The 20507-nt window shown below is 35.8% G+C and overlaps 1 protein-coding gene across 3 annotated transcripts in view; it reads left to right on the forward strand.

The window, feature by feature from the left end:
* Positions 1-20507, forward strand: part of LOC144836145 (atrial natriuretic peptide receptor 1-like) — a 165954-nt gene that overhangs the window by 77478 nt on the left and 67969 nt on the right. For all 3 annotated transcript variants that reach the window (XM_078691371.1, XM_078691354.1, XM_078691362.1), the window contains one exon: positions 12798-13099. In XM_078691371.1, coding sequence (XP_078547497.1) covers positions 12798-13099 — 302 coding nt within the window. The remainder of the gene's footprint in view (positions 1-12797; positions 13100-20507) is intronic.

Genomic DNA, 20507 nt, shown 5'->3' on the forward strand with positions numbered 1-20507 from the left:
AACGATTTGTTATCATGTCTAAAATCTAAGCTGCTCATGACTCTCTATAGCTCGTGATGAGTTTATTTTCCCTAGTATATGCTTCATTTCTTTGAATACAATTTTCCATATGCATAATATCGGTCGAGTATTTATACCCTACTTGGCAAAAAATAGGGCTAGGTGTAATAAACATCATTATGCCTATGTGGGAACATGATACAGTTTCTTTGATATTTAATACTTTTATATACGTTTAATAACTCTAAACTGTGTGCTAAGTGCCAACATTGATGACTATGATGCGCACGCGTTTATAATTAGTCTGAACTGAAGTGCTAACATTGATGACTATGATGCGCCGTACGCGTATATAATTAGTGTGAATTGTTAATTCGCGTGGACTATGTTTAAAAGCTTTTCAAAGCATTTAGTAAGAATCGAAGGCACCGTTGACAATATTCTCTACTATCATCCTGTCTCGCCTACTTCGCTGCTGTAGGTGATGAAATAATCGATGCACTTGTCAATAATTCAATCAGCTTAAATTTATAGATAATTTGTATTGTAACGTTGTTATTTTATAAACGGTGCATCTAGATGATGATACTATTCCGGAGTGATGACGACCATCATCTGGCCTCTCGAGGATTTCTTCTTCTTTGGACTGCTAATGATGCACAGAATTTATCAGTCTGCTAGCGAATCTGATTGTTGTTCGTTGATATATTCATGATTAATTTTATATCAAATTTACTGTTTCTTGGTAATTAAATTTAATACAGTCTTGATTACTAAATACTATTTAACATTTTAAAGGCCAAGTGACCATTAGACAATACAGTGTAGTATGAGCAAGTCAGAATATTTAAATTTGATAAAAATGATATCTTCATCGTCATGAAGTGACGTAACCGTTGTCGTCATAAAGAAAAATATAAAATATTATCTTAAGTATCCACATCCACTATTATGGAATTAAGTCTTCCCTTTGTGGAGGAGATGCTCCTTGAGCAACTAGAGAAAAGTCGTAGACCAGTCGCATTCTGTTGGATATCTCCCGACCTCTTTATCAGGTCATACTTGATCAATTGAATAATCCAATCGGTAGGATGAGACTCCTTAAATGGAGACTACTTTGTTCCCTCCAGTATTATCCGGACAACCAAGGACTGGTGGTAGATAACTTAATGTCTGATTTGGTTTGGGTTTAATACTTGATGGAAATGCTTTTTATTTTATTGTTTTCATTTACTGTTTTTTAACTTTGTATATTACGAGACAAGCATTATTATTTCCACTTGGTAGACGAATAAAAGCTATCTTATCTTAAGTAATATGCCTCCTTATCACAATAATACTAATAGCAACATTATCAAACACAATCATTATCAATATCATTACCTACTATCGTTAATTAATCTCGCACAGTATATTTTATTTAACTCAATTTAATTAGTAAAAGGATCATAATTGTTTTTCAAATTAACATTTTCAGCCTTGGTTTGAGTGATTTTTTAAATGTTTCACTCTCGTCGATCCTCTTGTTTCATGTTTCACTTTCTAGTTCAAGTTTTCCTGCATGAGGGCGCCCTGTATTAGATTTAGTCAGAGCTACAGTTTTGGAATGAGTAAATACTTGTGAATAATACTGTTAATAATAATACATACAGTCATGCAATATATTCCAGCTGGTTCTAGATACATAAGTGTTATCTTCATCTCTTTCTGTTTATTTAGCCATGCACCTTTTGTTCTCCTTCCATCTGCTACAATACTAACTAAAACATTCATATTGTTACGTTAATGTAATATCTTGATCATAAAGGAATATACCGATGCTTATAAATAATTATATTAGGTTTTGTAACAATGTTGATATTAAAATATTGAAATGAAAATAAAATTCATATGATTAAAGTACTAAAAATAACCTAAAATCGATCGCTAACAATGTTTTTAAAAAATGTGATCAACAGATGGTTTGTTGTACATCCCTTAGTTCAAGGTTAAGCTATTTTATCGCAGGAGAAGAAAAAATAGAGACACTGTAATTATTGTGCAATAGGCAGCATAGTATAATACACGGGAGACAACTACTTTATTCATTATATCGCATATTCACCAAATTTACAATTTAATAGACTGTTCATTTTAGTGACTTTTTTTGGGATACTTGCCTAACTTTACTTAGTTATAGGCCTACTTACAGGCCAAATAATGCATGTGTCAAAACAAGGGGATACACAGACATCCTCGCAAAACACATGCACAGGGCTATGTAACACTAACAAGGGGATACACAGACACCCTCTCAAAACACATGCACAGGGCTATGTAACACTTACAAGGGGATACACAGACACCCTCTCAAAACACATGCACAGGGCTATGTAACACTTACAAGGGGATACACATACACCCTCTCAAAATACATGCACAGGGCTATGTAACACTTACAAGGGGATACACAGACACCCTTGCAAAACACATGCACAGGGCTATGTAACACTTACAAGGGGATACACAGACACCCTCTCAAAACACATGCACAGGGCTATGTAACACTTACAAGGGGATACACAGACACCCTCTCAAAACACATGCACAGGGCTATGTAACACTAACAAGGGGATACACAGACACCCTCTCAAAACACATGCACAGGGCTATGTAACACTTACAAGGGGATACACAGACACCCTCTCAAAATACATGCACAGGGCTATGTAACACTTACAAGGGGATACACAGACACCCTTGCAAAACACATGCACAGGGCTATGTAACACTAACAAGGGGATACACAGACACCCTCTCAAAATACATGCACAGGGCTATGTAACACTAACAAGGGGATACACAGACACCCTCTCAAAACACATGCACAGGGCTATGTAACACTAACAAGGGGATACACAGACACCCTCTCAAAACACATGCACAGGGCTATGTAACACTTACAAGGGGATACACAGACACCCTCTCAAAATACATGCACAGGGCTATGTAACACTTACAAGGGGATACACAGACACCCTCTCAAAACACATGCACAGGGCTATGTAACACTTACAAGGGGATACACAGACACCCTCTCAAAACACATGCACAGGGCTATGTAACACTTACAAGGGGATACACAGACACCCTCTCAAAACACATGCACAGGGCTATGTAACACTTACAAGGGGATACACAGACACCCTCTCAAAACACATGCACAGGGCTATGTAACACTAACAAGGGGATACACAGACACCCTCTCAAAACACATGCACAGGGCTATGTAACACTTACAAGGGGATACACAGACACCCTTGCAAAACACATGCACAGGGCTATGTAACACTTACAAGGGGATACACAGACACCCTTGCAAAACACATGCACAGGGCTATGTAACACTTACAAGGGGATACACAGACACCCTTGCAAAACACATGCACAGGGCTATGTAACACTTACAAGGGGATACACAGACACCCTTGCAAAACACATGCACAGGGCTATGTAACACTTACAAGGGGATACACAGACACCCTTGCAAAACACATGCACAGGGCTATGTAACACTTACAAGGGGATACACAGACACCCTTGCAAAACACATGCACAGGGCTATGTAACACTTACAAGGGGATACACAGACACCCTTGCAAAACACATGCACAGGGCTATGTAACACTTACAAGGGGATACACAGACACCCTCGCAAAACACATGCACAGGGCTATGTAACACTAACAAGGGGATACACAGACACCCTCTCAAAACACATGCACAGGGCTATGTAACACTTACAAGGGGATACACATACACCCTCTCAAAACACATGCACAGGGCTATGTAACACTTACAAGGGGATACACATACACCCTCTCAAAACACATGCACAGGGCTATGTAACACTAACAAGGGGATACACAGACACCCTCTCAAAATACATGCACAGGGCTATGTAACACTTACAAGGGGATACACAGACACCCTCTCAAAACACATGCACAGGGCTATGTAACACTTACAAGGGGATACACAGACACCCTCTCAAAACACATGCACAGGGCTATGTAACACTTACAAGGGGATACACAGACACCCTCTCAAAACACATGCACAGGGCTATGTAACACTTACAAGGGGATACACATACACCCTCTCAAAACACATGCACAGGGCTATGTAACACTTACAAGGGGATACACAGACACCCTTGCAAAACACATGCACAGGGCTATGTAACACTTACAAGGGGATACACAGACACCCTTGCAAAACACATGCACAGGGCTATGTAACACTTACAAGGGGATACACATACACCCTCTCAAAACACATGCACAGGGCTATGTAACACTAACAAGGGGATACACATACACCCTCTCAAAACACATGCACAGGGCTATGTAACACTTACAAGGGGATACACAGACACCCTCTCAAAACACATGCACAGGGCTATGTAACACTAACAAGGGGATACACATACACCCTCTCAAAACACATGCACAGGGCTATGTAACACTAACAAGGGGATACACAGACACCCTCTCAAAACACATGCACAGGGCTATGTAACACTTACAAGGGGATACACAGACACCCTCTCAAAACACATGCACAGGGCTATGTAACACTAACAAGGGGATACACAGACACCCTCTCAAAACACATGCACAGGGCTATGTAACACTTACAAGGGGATACACAGACACCCTCTCAAAACACATGCACAGGGCTATGTAACACTAACAAGGGGATACACAGACACCCTCTCAAAACACATGCACAGGGCTATGTAACACTTACAAGGGGATACACATACACCCTTGCAAAATACATGCACAGGGCTATGTAACACTTACAAGGGGATACACAGACACCCTCTCAAAATACATGCACAGGGCTATGTAACACTAACAAGGGGATACACAGACACCCTCTCAAAACACATGCACAGGGCTATGTAACACTAACAAGGGGATACACAGACACCCTCTGAAAACACATGCACAGGGCTATGTAACACTTACAAGGGGATACACATACACCCTCTCAAAACACATGCACAGGGCTATGTAACACTAACAAGGGGATACACAGACACCCTCTCAAAATACATGCACAGGGCTATGTAACACTTACAAGGGGATACACATACACCCTTGCAAAAAACAGGCACAGGGCTATGTAACACTTAGAGGATGGGCATGTATAACCTAAAGGATATATCACAGGCAACACTAATGAGTTGTCAGACGTTGTGTCTCTTCGTGTTGTGATTGACGAAGTAGGCCATGTTAGTAGAAGGATTATTTTGTCAATAACTGCACCTGTATGTCCACCTAAACTCAATATCGGAAATAAAAACGTTGTGGCAATTACATTATGGTTCATTAGTGAGAGGGAGATTCTGTTTTCCCATTAAACATGCGGTATCAGTTAACATTTCTGTTATATTTATAATTAATTAAACAAATAAATAGGCGCCATATCTTTGGTGAAACTTTGATTGATCATCATTACGCAACAATTTAAACCAATTTCACGATATCGATTTAAGGTCGTTCATTAAATGAAGTGAAGGAGAACACAAAACAAATAAATACAATAATTGGCAATATTTGATTTGGTACCCACTTTTTAAAAATGAATTCCAGTTCAATACGATATACACACCACACCATTTTGGGGGCTTTTTAAAATTGAGTAACATAATGATTAATGTTTATAATAATGATTTCCATCGTATGTATCTATTACCGTCGATAAGTATTGATTTACTGCGTTCTAGCGCCATGTTTCCACGTTTTTAATCTACTGAAAAATGACATTATAACTGTAATGTCATCTTATTCGTATTTCGTTGGTGATATGTTGTATTTCATTGCAGAAATGGGTTAATACTGTGTTTCATCAAGATTTCCCGCAGCAATGTTTTTAAACCGATTATGTTCATCATGTACACGTCACTTTATCATTACAACTAATCTTGCCCTAGAATCACTGATATTTAGCGTAGCAGCACTGGGCGTGCGCAGTCTGTGCCATGAGTTTAACCATGGCAACCTAATGAAATCCTTCGGGCTCAGAGCGGCTCATTTCCATCGCTGTTCTTTCGGTGGAATCTGTTTTGTTTTCTGTCTGTTATTGGCTGACTATGGAATGTCAAAATCTTATCAATATATCATTAATTTATCCTGAAAATGATGTATAATATATATATATATATATATTGCAAAAATAATGACGTCATACTTAATTACCATCATCATTATCATTATTGTATTCTTGAACTGCGACCATGTAAATTACCTGTGAAGAATGAAATAAATTTTATCTGTATCTATGTAACAGTAATTATAATTCCTTGTTCATCTATTTCTGACTCGCTTGACCCTTCAAAGTTGATCACTTATCTCGATGTGTTGTTACAGGACGTTCGATAACTCAATTCATGTTTACTCAGACCCTTGTTTGTAAGTCAGTTTAACGATGCTATCAGCATCATCACATCCCCGTGGGGTAGACCTTGTTGACATTTCATCTATTTATTACGGTAATTGTAATATTAATCTTAATTTAGATAATGTAATTCCTTCAGAAATCTTCCCTTACTTGTTCTTCACATTGTAGGTCTGACATGGGCCCCATTGTTGTTGGAATTCAAATGACTCCCTTTCTCTTTCAGGCACCATACATTAAATGCTATCATTTCATCGTTATTACCATTTATCTCCTTCTGTAGCTTCGCTATACATTTGAATGTTAAGAACACACGGCACGTTCTCATTATTTTCTAGGTGTTAATTATAATACAGTAACATTTCTTAAATTCGAAATAGCATGAGGCTGAATACTTGTGCTTTATGACGTCCATCATAGGAATTCTGTTTAATGTTTTGTTTAGAGTTATATTATATCCTGGATATCGTATTTAAGCACTTTAATTCTACCCTTGAGGAAATACAGTAATATTTTGAACAGGTACAATGATTACAATGAATCATTACATTATGATTTACACCGACACCTTGCCTAGGTTGTCTCTTATAACTTATAACACATTTTCCCATTGCGCGAGAAATGAGTTGTAAACTTAACCCTAATTGACCTGTACGTCGTAAACCATATCAGAAGTATTATAAAGAATGTATAATTGCGTATAGTATTAATGCAAGTTCAACGCTGGAATACAAATTATTCGTACGAATTAATTTATTAATTACGTCAAGGAATGCGCTCCATCAGTGTCAATGGCGTTAAAATAGTCATAATGGCCGCTAGCCTAGTTCTTGATGTGCGTTTGTAAACAAAATACTAATTATAGCACACCATAATAATGATGATAATTGTATTTTGGAGTGTACACGTCAGGCTATTAATTCGCAAGAGGACACTTTTGACTGATAAGAAGCAAGAAAAATAAATGAGTTGAAATAATTAAACGTTATTTTTATTAAAATTAAACTGACAAAAATATGACTGATGACCAATACATACTAGACATTTTATTTTATCATTAACAGCTGGATACGAAATAGAACGCCATTCCCATGAAATTGTTTCGACCATGAGATGTGTCTTTAGAGACTAGACCCACAAAATTCAACAATTTTTATAATAATAGGCTTTTTTTGTTGACAGTTTGTGACTGAGCCCTCCATCATACCGTTGCAAATATTAGTAATTTATTTTCAAATAGATTCTCTTGGTTTCAAATTAATGTTTTTGAAAACTAAATGTTATTGTATTACTCTACTTCATATCATTAGTTTTAAACAAAGTAATATAACTAGAATTGAACTCGTCACTTCGCTGAATTGGTTACTCACACAAACGTAGAAAATGCGCAAAGAAAAGAATATGCCATTATGACATGAATAACATAATATGTTGTTAGTGCTGAATTCTGTCTGTTAACATAAATGAAAACAAAAAGTATAAGGTATACATAGACTATAATAATTATACATACCCGCATCATTAAAACCTGCTTTGTATGAACGGTAGAGGACAGCAGATAAGTTAGCGACTGGTGTAAGTGGCGATTGCAGTACACATTCTAAATATTTTGTTTATGAAATGTTTTTATTTGTTGCATTTGTATTTTATCTTTACTGCCTGTTTTTACATTTTAGCATATTTTATTGTTTGATTGTTTATATTTGGGGTTTTTGTACGCGAACCATAGTGCTTGAAAATAAATTTTAATTGAATACTTGAAATGTATTTTACCATGTTCAGTTCCACTGGACTTCTTTTCTCTGTAATTTTTTTGTTTATATTATTTTTCTTATAATCTAATATCTCTAATTTGCCTTATTTATTCCAAAAAGCTTTGTACTTCTGGTTGTTTTAATTTATGGTTTGATTTAGCTTTTCTCCATTGAGGTCCAGCCCTGATACATACAGCATCATTTCAGTATTTGCGTTTGGATGTATACAATACATATACGGTCATATCAATGATCAGATTTTGTAAAAAATGATTTATATGATTCAAATTCTCTACGTTAAATCCCCTTGTCGACTAATGTAACTCGTATGTGTAGGTATGTAAAAAGTGTATTTGGAGACAGATCTGATAACGTAGGATTGCAAGATTGCAATCAGAGACATTGGTTAATGCTACCGTGTGAATACTGTAATGTCTGTATATTTCAAGTATTGAGATAATATCGGTCTATCACTTTGTAGATGTGCTAAGTTCCTTTCACACGATTCATAGGTCTTACTTGGTAGCTTTTATCATCACGTTCACACTGACTATTAATGCGAATGTCGATTTACTTAGTGTTACTTGAGATAGTCCATATAGCTTTAGGATGAAGTTCTGTAATTTCCCAAGAGGAAGCTGGATTTTTTACTTTGGTATTCCAGAAATTCTTGAGAAAACGCGTTTGACCGTTTTATTGTTTCCGCTGATCAACTTGCCACCTTTATACATCATTTCACATCCAAGACAAATTTGACTTGTCAAGCCGACTCAACTATGATCTCAAAATAACTATATCTGCATAAAAATGTATCATAGAATGTATTTCCTGACTAAAATCTCTCTCCCGTACTATTAATGGAAATGTAATTGGTATTAGGCCTCCTGAATGGGTTTTAAATAATACTATTGTTTAAAACCCATTCAGGAGGCCTAATACCAATTCCATTTCCAAATCCAATATTATTTTATAAAATGTCATGCAAGCAGGCATATGAGCTTCCGTACGCCATGACTCTTCGTATTGAAGGTAGTAAAACTGTTCTTATGTTTTTATGTTCTTATGTATGCTATCCCCGTATTCTGTCATTCAAGCAAAAGAAATACTTCATTTACTGAAAATATCACTTGCCTCCTTGGCTTTTTTACAACTTTCACTTACTCTCCTACATGAGATCGTAAAGTACGTGATATCGTGTTTTAGGATAGAATAACATTTTATAACTACCTGTAATACTAAATCGTGTCTCAGAACAGAATGTAAGAATCTTTAGTATAGTGTTTTTCTATCTATGAGAGTATAGACACTTAACAGTCATAACGTTATAGGTTTTTCTGTATTATTATTTTGAATTAAACATTAACATTGTGTTTTAGGCCTATACGGTGTTTAGTTTAGCTTAATCCTGTAATTATCATAAACCATGGTATTACCAAATAACATGAAAGATTTTGACGCGAACTTTCAAAAATATACATTGTGCGTGCGCGAATAACGCGTATATTCCTTTGCGTAAACGTAAGTATGCGAGTACTCATTACTTCTTCCAACATATAGGTCTACCACCAGGTGAATTACACTGTCAATCTTCTTCCTGGGGTTTAGTTCACCTGGCTTTTAGAATGGACTGTTTATATAATATTAATAGGCGAGGCGTCCTGTTAAGTTGATAAACAGACGGATGGGTCAATAGTCCAAACAAAGTAGGTTACATTGAAAACATAATACAAATTCCATAGGCAATAAATAATTGCGTAATATGTATATATAATGTCAACGCGGTACAGTAAACGACTCATTAATCTATCGAAACAAACATAATTACTTTACTTGATCAACCGATTGAACAGGCCTACATCATAATTGTTTCACCATTTGTCCACTTCAAACTAGAATAGAAATGTTTGATTTTACCGTAATCACCACAAATTAACAAAATTGCAAAAATTAAAAAATTTTGTTGTCGAATTACCGCCAAATAATGCCTTAGGAAAAACATGTCGGTAATAGAAACATTACTTTGAACATTCTGCAACATTTGTATGATTCAGAATTAGGAATTTGATTTAATTTAGAATTTCAAAACTTTTACAATAAAGGTAAATTCTGCTATACCTACTACTATCACGAGTAGATATGTGATTGATTTAGTTTAACTTTAACTATAATGCATGCCGATACATTTGTATTGCCACGTTATAATACATTAGGGATACTGTACATGTTTTATTCATGGATACACAGAGACAAAATATGATATCTAGTTATGCATAAGAATTATCCCCTCTCTAGCTAGCTAGATAGCTAGCTAGCTCGCTCATTGTTAACTACAAAAAGCAATCAGCTTGGAACTACTTTATCATGGGTTGTTTTAGGCGAATCGTAATTATTTTTTTTCTTTTAAAATATACCGGCCTACATTTTGGTTACCCATTCATGTTTCTTGCTTGTATTCTCTTCGACATAGTTTGGAACGTTATTTCACAGCAGCTCCTCGAATGTTTTGGACCTCACAATACGGTGTGTTCGTATTCTATTTCGCCAGACAATTTAGCATAATCATATATAAAAGCTCTTAATTAGGTAACGTCTAGGAAATAATCTAATCTGTATGCATTATTATAAGTAACTAAGACTGAATTTGTGAACAATTTATCAACAATACGCTGATCCATTTGTCTGATACATATTATTGATCACTAAAAATAGTTTTGAGAAACTGACATCACGTCAACTACCTCCACGATTGACCTCAATTGACCCGGACAATTTGCCTATATATATTTAGTTATAAAATGATTAACGAACTAGGTTCGCATGATAATACAAGACGGCTGAACTAGCTTTCGGGTGAACTTGAAATTGTATAGAAAAGTTGTTTGATTTATTCGTTATATCGCATAAATATTCGTCGTCAATTCTATGTATATTATGTTAATTCCGTCTTGTCTTTTAGTACCCTGTAGTGCTTTCAGTAGTTGTATTTTCGATATAAAAATGAAAACAATATATATGTTCTGTTTATTGAAGATTACTTTCGATTCGATAACTAGTCATTTTTGCGATTGTCGTAGAGGGCGCAGAGCATATATTTTTAGATTCGAATTAGAATCTGGCCATGAGTTACAATTGAAGTGGATATTTTAATCAAGATAATACAAGTTACCCATGAAATGAGTAAAATTACATAATTTAAACGTAATTATAATTATGTTTTTCTCATTTTGGCTTCACAAAATTGGGACAGGCTCCCATGACAGGGTTGGAGAAAGTTATTGAAGAAATTGTTGCTGTTCAGATGATTCTGAATTAAGTACGACTAAATATAGCGATGTAACCTGCGTGTTATCTCATCACTTGCCGCGCAATGTTTTTTGTTTTGTGATTAAAATAAAGATTCATCACTTTGTTTATGATAATATTGCCAAATAGGTATATGTCATGTTGAGTTTAAATACAATTCATTAGAACTCATTACTGTTTATTGTTTGATCGATGAGTAGCCACTAACGGCAATTTCATTATAACATTGTGGCGTAACGCGACGAACAAAAGATAAAAGATTACATTACAGTCATTATGGCCATGTTTATGTATCCATAAAGCAGATGAACTAAGCACCACTTCTGCAAATTAACTTATGACCTTGTTAGCGTTATTATTAAGATACCAATATAATAGAATTCTAATAAAGATTGTGAAGTTATATGCCTACGTACTGATGATGTGTTTTGGAATTCTTGAGTCATACAACTTAACCTCGAGACACTTCTTAAGTATGTTCATGAAAAGACATAAAACGTTATTGATTAATCATTCTTTTTGAGAATTAAAACCGGCATATAAAGAAATATAGAAAGCACTTCTAAAAAAAAACAAAAACAACGATGGGGTCAATTATGAGTTATTATTAATAATTATTATTATTGTCCAGACAGAAGGTATCTCAGTGATATTGGTTTGATTGTGTGGTGATGATGAGGTCGTATAGCTGACTTTATTTACGAAATTATTTACAGTACTCAATATAGCTTCATTTAGTATGAATGAATGAACCAACTTGATTGATCCAATGTCCATCCATTGGTCGGTTATGTCCACTTAATTGTCCACTGTAGACGATGCATACGCACGAGGACGATGTTGTAATTAATACTATTCGGTTTTAATTTCGTAATTTGCCTCGTTGAATAATTACAACATAGTCAATAAGCACGTTATAGATTTTAGAATTCATTCCATCGGTTCCTAGCTCATGTTAATAAAATGTCGATTCTACAACTGTGTTATAATATTGAGAATGTACACTGAAATGACAAGTACAGTACTGAAAACTGTTTTAATGATAATTTAAAAATAGAAAACTATCATGTTATATCAATTAGAAATAGCAGATACAATAAATTATATATAGTATTTATAAAAGAAACAAAAAACCAGATGTATGGTTGATGTAATTTAAATAATGTAACTATAAATATTATCATCATCATCATACAACACCAATAAATTACGGTACCGCGGCAGCAATTAAGCTATAAAGCATTTGGAAGTATTAACAACTATATAACAAGTATATTCTTTACTTTCTTTCAGTCGTGGTAATGTGTGCTAACAACGATGCCATTCGTGCCATAATGCTCAAGGCACATGAGATGGGTATGACGACAGGAGAATACGCGTTTTTCAACATCCAACTATTTGACAGTGACTACTTCGGTGATTCTGGTTGGAAACGAGGTGATGATCGTGACGAAGAAGCTAAAGAAGCTTATAAAGCAATGATGACCCTTACCTTAAGAAAGCCAACCTCTCCAGAATACATGGACTTTTCTACAAAAGTTAAGGAACATGCTTTGACTCAATATGGATACAGTTTTGAGAAGCACAATCAAGAGGTATATTTGTGTTTATTATTGTAATTACTGTCATTCATATTAAGCCAGGACGTAACGCAACGCAAAGAGATTTGACCAATCTCAACCGATGGATTATTCGAACAGTCACGTGTGATTGGTCAACTCGCTTGCGTTGCGTCTACGTCCTTGCGTTGCGTCCTAGTGGAAACCAAGCTTTAGAACGATTGCGTTACGTCTACGTCCTTGCGTTGCGTCCTAGTGGAAACCAAGCTTTAGAACGATTGTGTTACGTCTACGTCCTTGCGTTGCGTCCTAGTGGAAACCAAGCTTTAGAACGATTGTGTTACGTCTACGTCCTTGCGTTGCGTCCTAGTGGAAACCAAGCTTTAGAACGATTGTGTTACGTCTACGTCCTTGCGTTGCGTCCTAGTGGAAACCAAGCTTTAGAACGATTGTGTTGCGTCTACGTCCTTGCGTTGCGTCCTAGTGGAAACCAAGCTTTAGAACGATTGTGTTGCGTCTACGTCCTTGCGTTGCGTCCTAGTGGGAACCAAGCTTTAGAACGATTGTGTTACGTCTACGTCCTTGCGTTGCGTCCTAGTGGAAACCAAGCTTTAGAACGATTGTGTTACGTCTACGTCCTTGCGTTGCGTCCTAGTGGAAACCAAGCTTTAGAACGATTGCGTTACGTCTACGTCCTTGCGTTGCGTCCTAGTGGGAACCAAGCTTTAGAACGATTGTGTTACGTCTACGTCCTTGCGTTGCGTCCTAGTGGAAACCAAGCTTTAGAACGATTGCGTTGCGTCTACGTCCTTGCGTTGCGTCCTAGTGGAAACCAAGCTTTAGAACGATTGCGTTACGTCTACGTCCTTGCGTTGCGTCCTAGTGGGAACCAAGCTTTAGAACGATTGTGTTACGTCTACGTCCTTGCGTTGCGTCCTAGTGGAAACCAAGCTTTAGAACGATTGCGTTACGTCTACGTCCTTGCGTTGCGTCCTAGTGGGAACCAAGCTTTAGAACGATTGTGTTACGTCTACGTCCTTGCGTTGCGTCCTAGTGGAAACCAAGCTTTAGAACGATTGCGTTACGTCTACGTCCTTGCGTTGCGTCCTAGTGGGAACCAAGCTTTAGAACGATTGTGTTACGTCTACGTCCTTGCGTTGCGTCCTAGTGGAAACCAAGCTTTAGAACGATTGCGTTGCGTCTACGTCCTTGCGTTGCGTCCTAGTGGAAACCAAGCTTTAGAACGATTGTGTTGCGTCTACGTCCTTGCGTTGCGTCCTAGTGGAAACCAAGCTTTAGAACGATTGCGTTACGTCTACGTCCTTGCGTTGCGTCCTAGTGGAAACCAAGCTTTAGAACGATTGCGTTACGTCTACGTCCTTGCGTTGCGTCCTAGTGGGAACCAAGCTTTAGAACGATTGTGTTACGTCTACGTCCTTGCGTTGCGTCCTAGTGGAAACCAAGCTTTAGAACGATTGCGTTACGTCTACGTCCTTGCGTTGCGTCCTAGTGGGAACCAAGCTTTAGAACGATTGTGTTGCGTCTACGTCCTTGCGTTGCGTCCTAGTGGAAACCAAGCTTTAGAACGATTGTGTTGCGTCTACGTCCTTGCGTTGCGTCCTAGTGGAAACCAAGCTTTAGAACGATTGTGTTGCGTCTACGTCCTTGCGTTGCGTCCTAGTGGAAACCAAGCTTTAGAACGATTGTGTTACGTCTACGTCCTTGCGTTGCGTCCTAGTGGAAACCAAGCTTTAGAACGATTGCGTTGTAGTGGTAGTGTGACAGCAAGGTATGATCAAATACTATATCAAATATTCAACTGATTTTCGGTACTGTATCTATTTCCAAAGTATCAGGAATATTAACAGGCACCACACGTGATATAATTGAGATGGCAAATATTCCTATGATATTTCGGAAATAGATAGTATGTGGAGATACTGCACTGGGAATCGGCTGAAATAGTATTGATGAGACGCATCCCGGGTTAATTTGTTATAACATCTAAATTCTTCATCCAAAAAAGTAGTCTGAAAAAATGTGAAGAACTGTTTTGTGCAGTTAATATTCAAGTCACAAGAACTGTTAAATCTTCTGGATTAGGGTTTAGAACGGAAATATGTTGTTGAGCGGCTCCTCGTTGAAATCCATATATTCATAGCGTCCGATGTTCGTCTGCTGCATTGGGTTTCGTATATTATATACTAGTAAGTTGGGTTGACATATAGTAAAACTCTACTAATGCATATAGCATTGATGGAAATGAGTGCGTTGACAAGTAAAAAAATAAACCTGCGGACATTTAGTAAGTAATATTAATTGCCGTGTTAAGCTTTACGGAACGTATTACGTTGTCAATGTAGAAAATCACATTAAGTATCACATTCTTTATTTTGTCTCCCTTCGCTCTTGGTGTAAACAAAATTATGTAAACAAAAACAACTTAGTTATTATTACAACAACCCGTTGTTTTTACATAAATGATAAAATAAAAGGCACATTTTTCATAAACATTATTAGTATTCGCCTGCAGTTATTTTACGTATTAATTATAAATAATGTCGCAATTGGAAGTTTGTTGTCAAATTGATAACGGTACTTAGCACGTTCTTAATATTCACCCTCTTGAATCAAACAATTGCAAAGTAGGTAAAAAACTACCAAAGTTATTGATAGAAAACTATGCCAGTTGTAAACAGTCATAATAGAAATAGGTCTTTCCAATCGCAAAAACATCACATATATTCACAATTGAGGTTTATCCATATATCTGCTATAAATTATAGCCTAAATATTCATAACATGATTACCCATTTGAATATATAAAAGTAAAATTATTAATAATATCTCTTTGTGAAACATAGGTACAATACAAAAATTAGCATTCATTCGTTAGTCAGTAATTGTATTGTATTCCTCCGGCAGAAAATAAGCCTATAACAATAAAGCATTTAAAATAATGTTATTATACTTAAGCCTATATTGTACGGTTTTATTCCATCTAATTCATTTAAACTTTTACATAAATAAACGCACGTAATAATGCATGTTATGCAATTAATCAACGATGATTTATACTTATTGTATGCATGCACGATCAACGGCTTAACCTCTCATCCCAGTGGGCGAGAGAGAGTACGGATGGTCAAATGTATTAACAGCGCATGTCACTATCATCACGGTAATTATGCTATCCACGCAAAAAATAATTACCAGTCTAGCAACAATTAAGATAGGCTATTTCGTTGCTGTTCTTGTAGTGGATGTTTAACGTCAGTTAAATTATTGTCGATAATAGTGAAAAACAGCCAGTGTTGTGCTCCATGGTCGCTCACATTATTATAAATTTCCAACTAAATCTCGTATCGTTGTACCTCATTCTTAATTGTCTGTCAACCTATTATATACAACATATTCATTTGAATTTCAGAGTGCTTTTCAATTATACGTTCGTTTAGAAGAATGATGAATGCCGGTCCGTTGCGCCGTCGCCTTGTATTTTAAATAATCGTCATACTGATGACGTAATCAATTACTTATAACTAACTTAATTGCAAACGATATAAGAAGAATATCATAAATTAACGTCAATGAAAATGTCGTAGTTTGTCATACTAATTTTTTTAAAGAATTTGTCCCATGCTGCACTTAAGAAAAGAATGACGTGAAAGTTATTCAAGAATCGCTTTATTAATGTGGCGACGGAAATGATACTGTATTTGTCTCTGTGCTGTTTTTTTCTTTTTCTCAAGGATAAACCGAGGCAAAACGTGTAGTCCAATTACAATAACATCTAATAATCAATATTAATTAAATTGAAAGTAATTAAGGCACATCAAGTATAATCAACTTTGATACATTGTTTCTTTAATTTCGTCTTTATGTTTCCTGTGTGTTAGATATTGATCACTTGCTTTCAAGCAAATAACATTTTAAAAGAAGTAGTTTTTAATATGTTAATGGAATTCGATGCAAAAAAGTTGAATCAGCGTTGCACATACTATTTTCTGCAAAGCAAGAAAGAAACAAAATGAGCTAAAGCATAGTTTAATTATTAACTATCCTAAGTATAAGATATGGTAGGTCACCTACAAGTAATAGACAGGTCACCTACAAGTATAAGACAGGTCACCTACAAGTAATAGACAGGTCACCTACAAGTATAAGACAGGTCACCTACAAGTAATAGACAGGTCACCTACAAGTATAAGACAGGTCACCTACAAGTAATAGACAGGTCACCTACAAGCATAAGACAGGTCACCTACAAGTAATAGACAGGTCACCTACAAGTAATAGACAGGTCACCTACAAGTATAAGACAGGTCACTTACAAGTATAAGACAGGTCACCTACAAGTAATAGACAGGTCACCTACAAGTATAAGACAGGTCACCTACAAGTATAAGACAGGTCACTTACAAGTATAAGACAGGTCACCTACAAGTATAAGACAGGTCACCTACAAGTATAAGACAGGTCACCTACAAGTAATAGACAGGTCACCTACAAGTATAAGACAGGTCACCTACAAGTAATAGACAGGTCACCTACAAGTATAAGACAGGTCACCGTGTTGGTAATAAAAACACAAGTATGTTCATTAAAACAGATTATTTGAAGATAGCTAAATAACAGTTGAATGTTAAATTATTACTTAATGCCTTGATGTGCAGTTAGTGTGCATTTGAGTAGTAGTACAGTATGGCCCATTCTAAGAATGTATAGGCACTCTGCAGAAGAATGTTAGTATAGCGCCACCAGCGAATATATGTATATAAAACTTTAAGCCTCTTTTTTTGCAAGCCAAATCGGTCACTATAAACATCCTCAGAGATTCGATTAATTTAATAAACGGCGAGAGTACAACGTGTAGTAATGCTGTGTGCGAATAGTGTCGTTTCTATCCAATCCTACTTTTTCTCTGTCCTTGTCGAGCTTATCTTTTGTTTTCTTTTAATGTCATCTGAAATTGATTGTCATACATCTATTTCCTTGGGGATTGCAGAAGGCAGTCTTTTAATTTATCTTGTACCATGTAATGCGATTATTCCTATTATTCGTATCCCCAAGTTGTCGACACCGAAATTAAAATGGTAAATAGTTGAACATCTTGTGACGGGAAAGACATTCTATAACGATATATTATTACGTGTTTTAATGGCATACAGCTTCGTAAAGCTACAATTTAATTTCAAACTTCTGGAGGAACAAATGAAATAGCCGATTTTAATATTACATGTTATATATAAGGTTATTATCGGTTCCTTTGTCAGCAATATGCGTATGTTTTAGAATGAACGTTGCCATTGCTTAATGTGGTATTGGAGACATATGCATCTTTATTAACAATCGAGATTGAATAGTTTACGCCCGTTAACATTGTTCACATGTGAATCGGTTGCATAATTATTAAATAAAAAATCGTAAATTTATTCTAAAAAAATAGATAAAATATTTCAATAGTTAGAGTATGATTAGTAATTTGAAAACACATTATGTTTGCTCCACAACAACTTGACAGAAACCGTCGCGTCGGCGCGTCGTTCCATATGGGATACAACATCTTCTGACACTAAGGCCTCCCAAGGAACGTTTTCTAAATGGGCATCTTCTATCAAACATTTTCAATATTTAAGTAATTCATTTTCAACAGTTATTGTGTTTTGTTGCCAACTCTTGGGAAATATGAGTGCGTTTTATATCGATTCCAATTACCCATACACAGCTAAATGTGATGGTCAGCTGGTCAGTCTTTCTATCTAGCTAGCTGTTTTCAACGACCTATGTATTAATGTGCTCTACTATATCATCTAAATTGAATATTTATGTAAACGATTCATTTCGCAATGTTAATTCATTTGTCGATATTTACTTTTAATTTGTCTTTCCTCATTACAAGGGAATATTGACGTATAACATTGCACACGATCATTCGTGAATATCTTTCCACAAAGTATTTAAAATAATAGTTAACGGTATAATTTAGGACTTATTCATGTTCTTAAACAGAGTTAGGCCATGTAGATAGAGCATAGTAACATTTAGAGGTAAATGTAAATGACAACGAATTGATTCTAGTTAAACTAAACAACATATATATTATTATTATAATATTTGTACAGTTCTGTATAATTTTTCCGGGTATAATTTTTTTTCGGTATAAAATATAAACATTTTTGTATATAATAACTAAATAGAACGGTCACATTCATTCAAGTATGTCTTTTAGCTTCATTAAATTATTATGGAGATGTTCGTCCCCTGGGAGAGCCTTTGTATCACTCTCTATAATTTGACAATGATGACGACAAGTAGACAAACAGCCTTAAGACGTTGTTTTATCATTTTCTCTACACATTCGACATGTGTACATTGTGAAATTATTCGGTATACGTTTGTCAATCGTACACGACCACCGCTGGTTCATCATTTCCGATATGAAAATCAATACCCGATCGTATGATTTCAGAGCAACTTTAAATCAAAGTCATTATGTCAGTATGATTCGTTTTAGACAATGTTCATGTCGCTTCTGTTATCGGGTGAACTTTGTAGAAAATATATCATAATAAATATCTATATTCTAATATGTTAAACAATGTTTTTTGTACAGTTATATATATCAATTTAAATGCCATACAAATTAGCAATTAATAGATTTTCATTGTCTAATTATTCATTTTATCGATAATGTATCAACATTCCATCATGGTTAGGTTAGATTAAAGATGGTTGTAAATTGTATACAATCTGACATGAAAATGTACTCATTACGTATAATGAGAACGTGAGCGAGCAAAATATGCAAACAGTTCCTAAGGGGAATCAAACCCACGATGTTGATCTTCTATGATTCGATTATAAGAGTTCTTACTTAATTGTTACAATGTTACGATAATAACTTGGTTCCCATCGTGCACTCAACGAAGGTGTGGCCATCTAAAACTTCATTTATGGCCATACCAGTATGTATACAATGTTTTACCAACATTATTGTATAGAGTTGCATCCACAATATCGTTATACTGTATATATATTACAGTGCAATTTGAAACAGATGTGTGCACTTGTCTTTTAACGGTAGGATGGTTAAGTTACCCCACTTAAAACATTCCACCGGGGAATGAACGTTTACAGACACCTTAGGGGTGAAGTTAATTGTCGTTATGTGTGTCAAATGATTTGATCCATTTAGCACAACTTATATTACATTTCCACTTAAATTAACAACGTCATAGTTCGTTATCATCGATAATTAGCAAGCATTTAACCATAACCCAGCACCTTTTTTCATCAATGTTATGAAACATTCTAATATTAGCTGCTTCCCATTGTGTTTAAAGTCGACGTGTCAATATAGCCTTACCGTTCTTACCACTGTTAGTATAGGGACTGTTAGTATAATGTAGGGAGTGTTAGTATAAGGAGTGTTAGTATGTGG

This window comes from Antedon bifida, chromosome 1 (genome assembly GCF_963402885.1).
Source record: "Antedon bifida chromosome 1, ecAntBifi1.1, whole genome shotgun sequence".
Lineage (NCBI taxonomy): Eukaryota > Metazoa > Echinodermata > Crinoidea > Comatulida > Antedonidae > Antedon > Antedon bifida.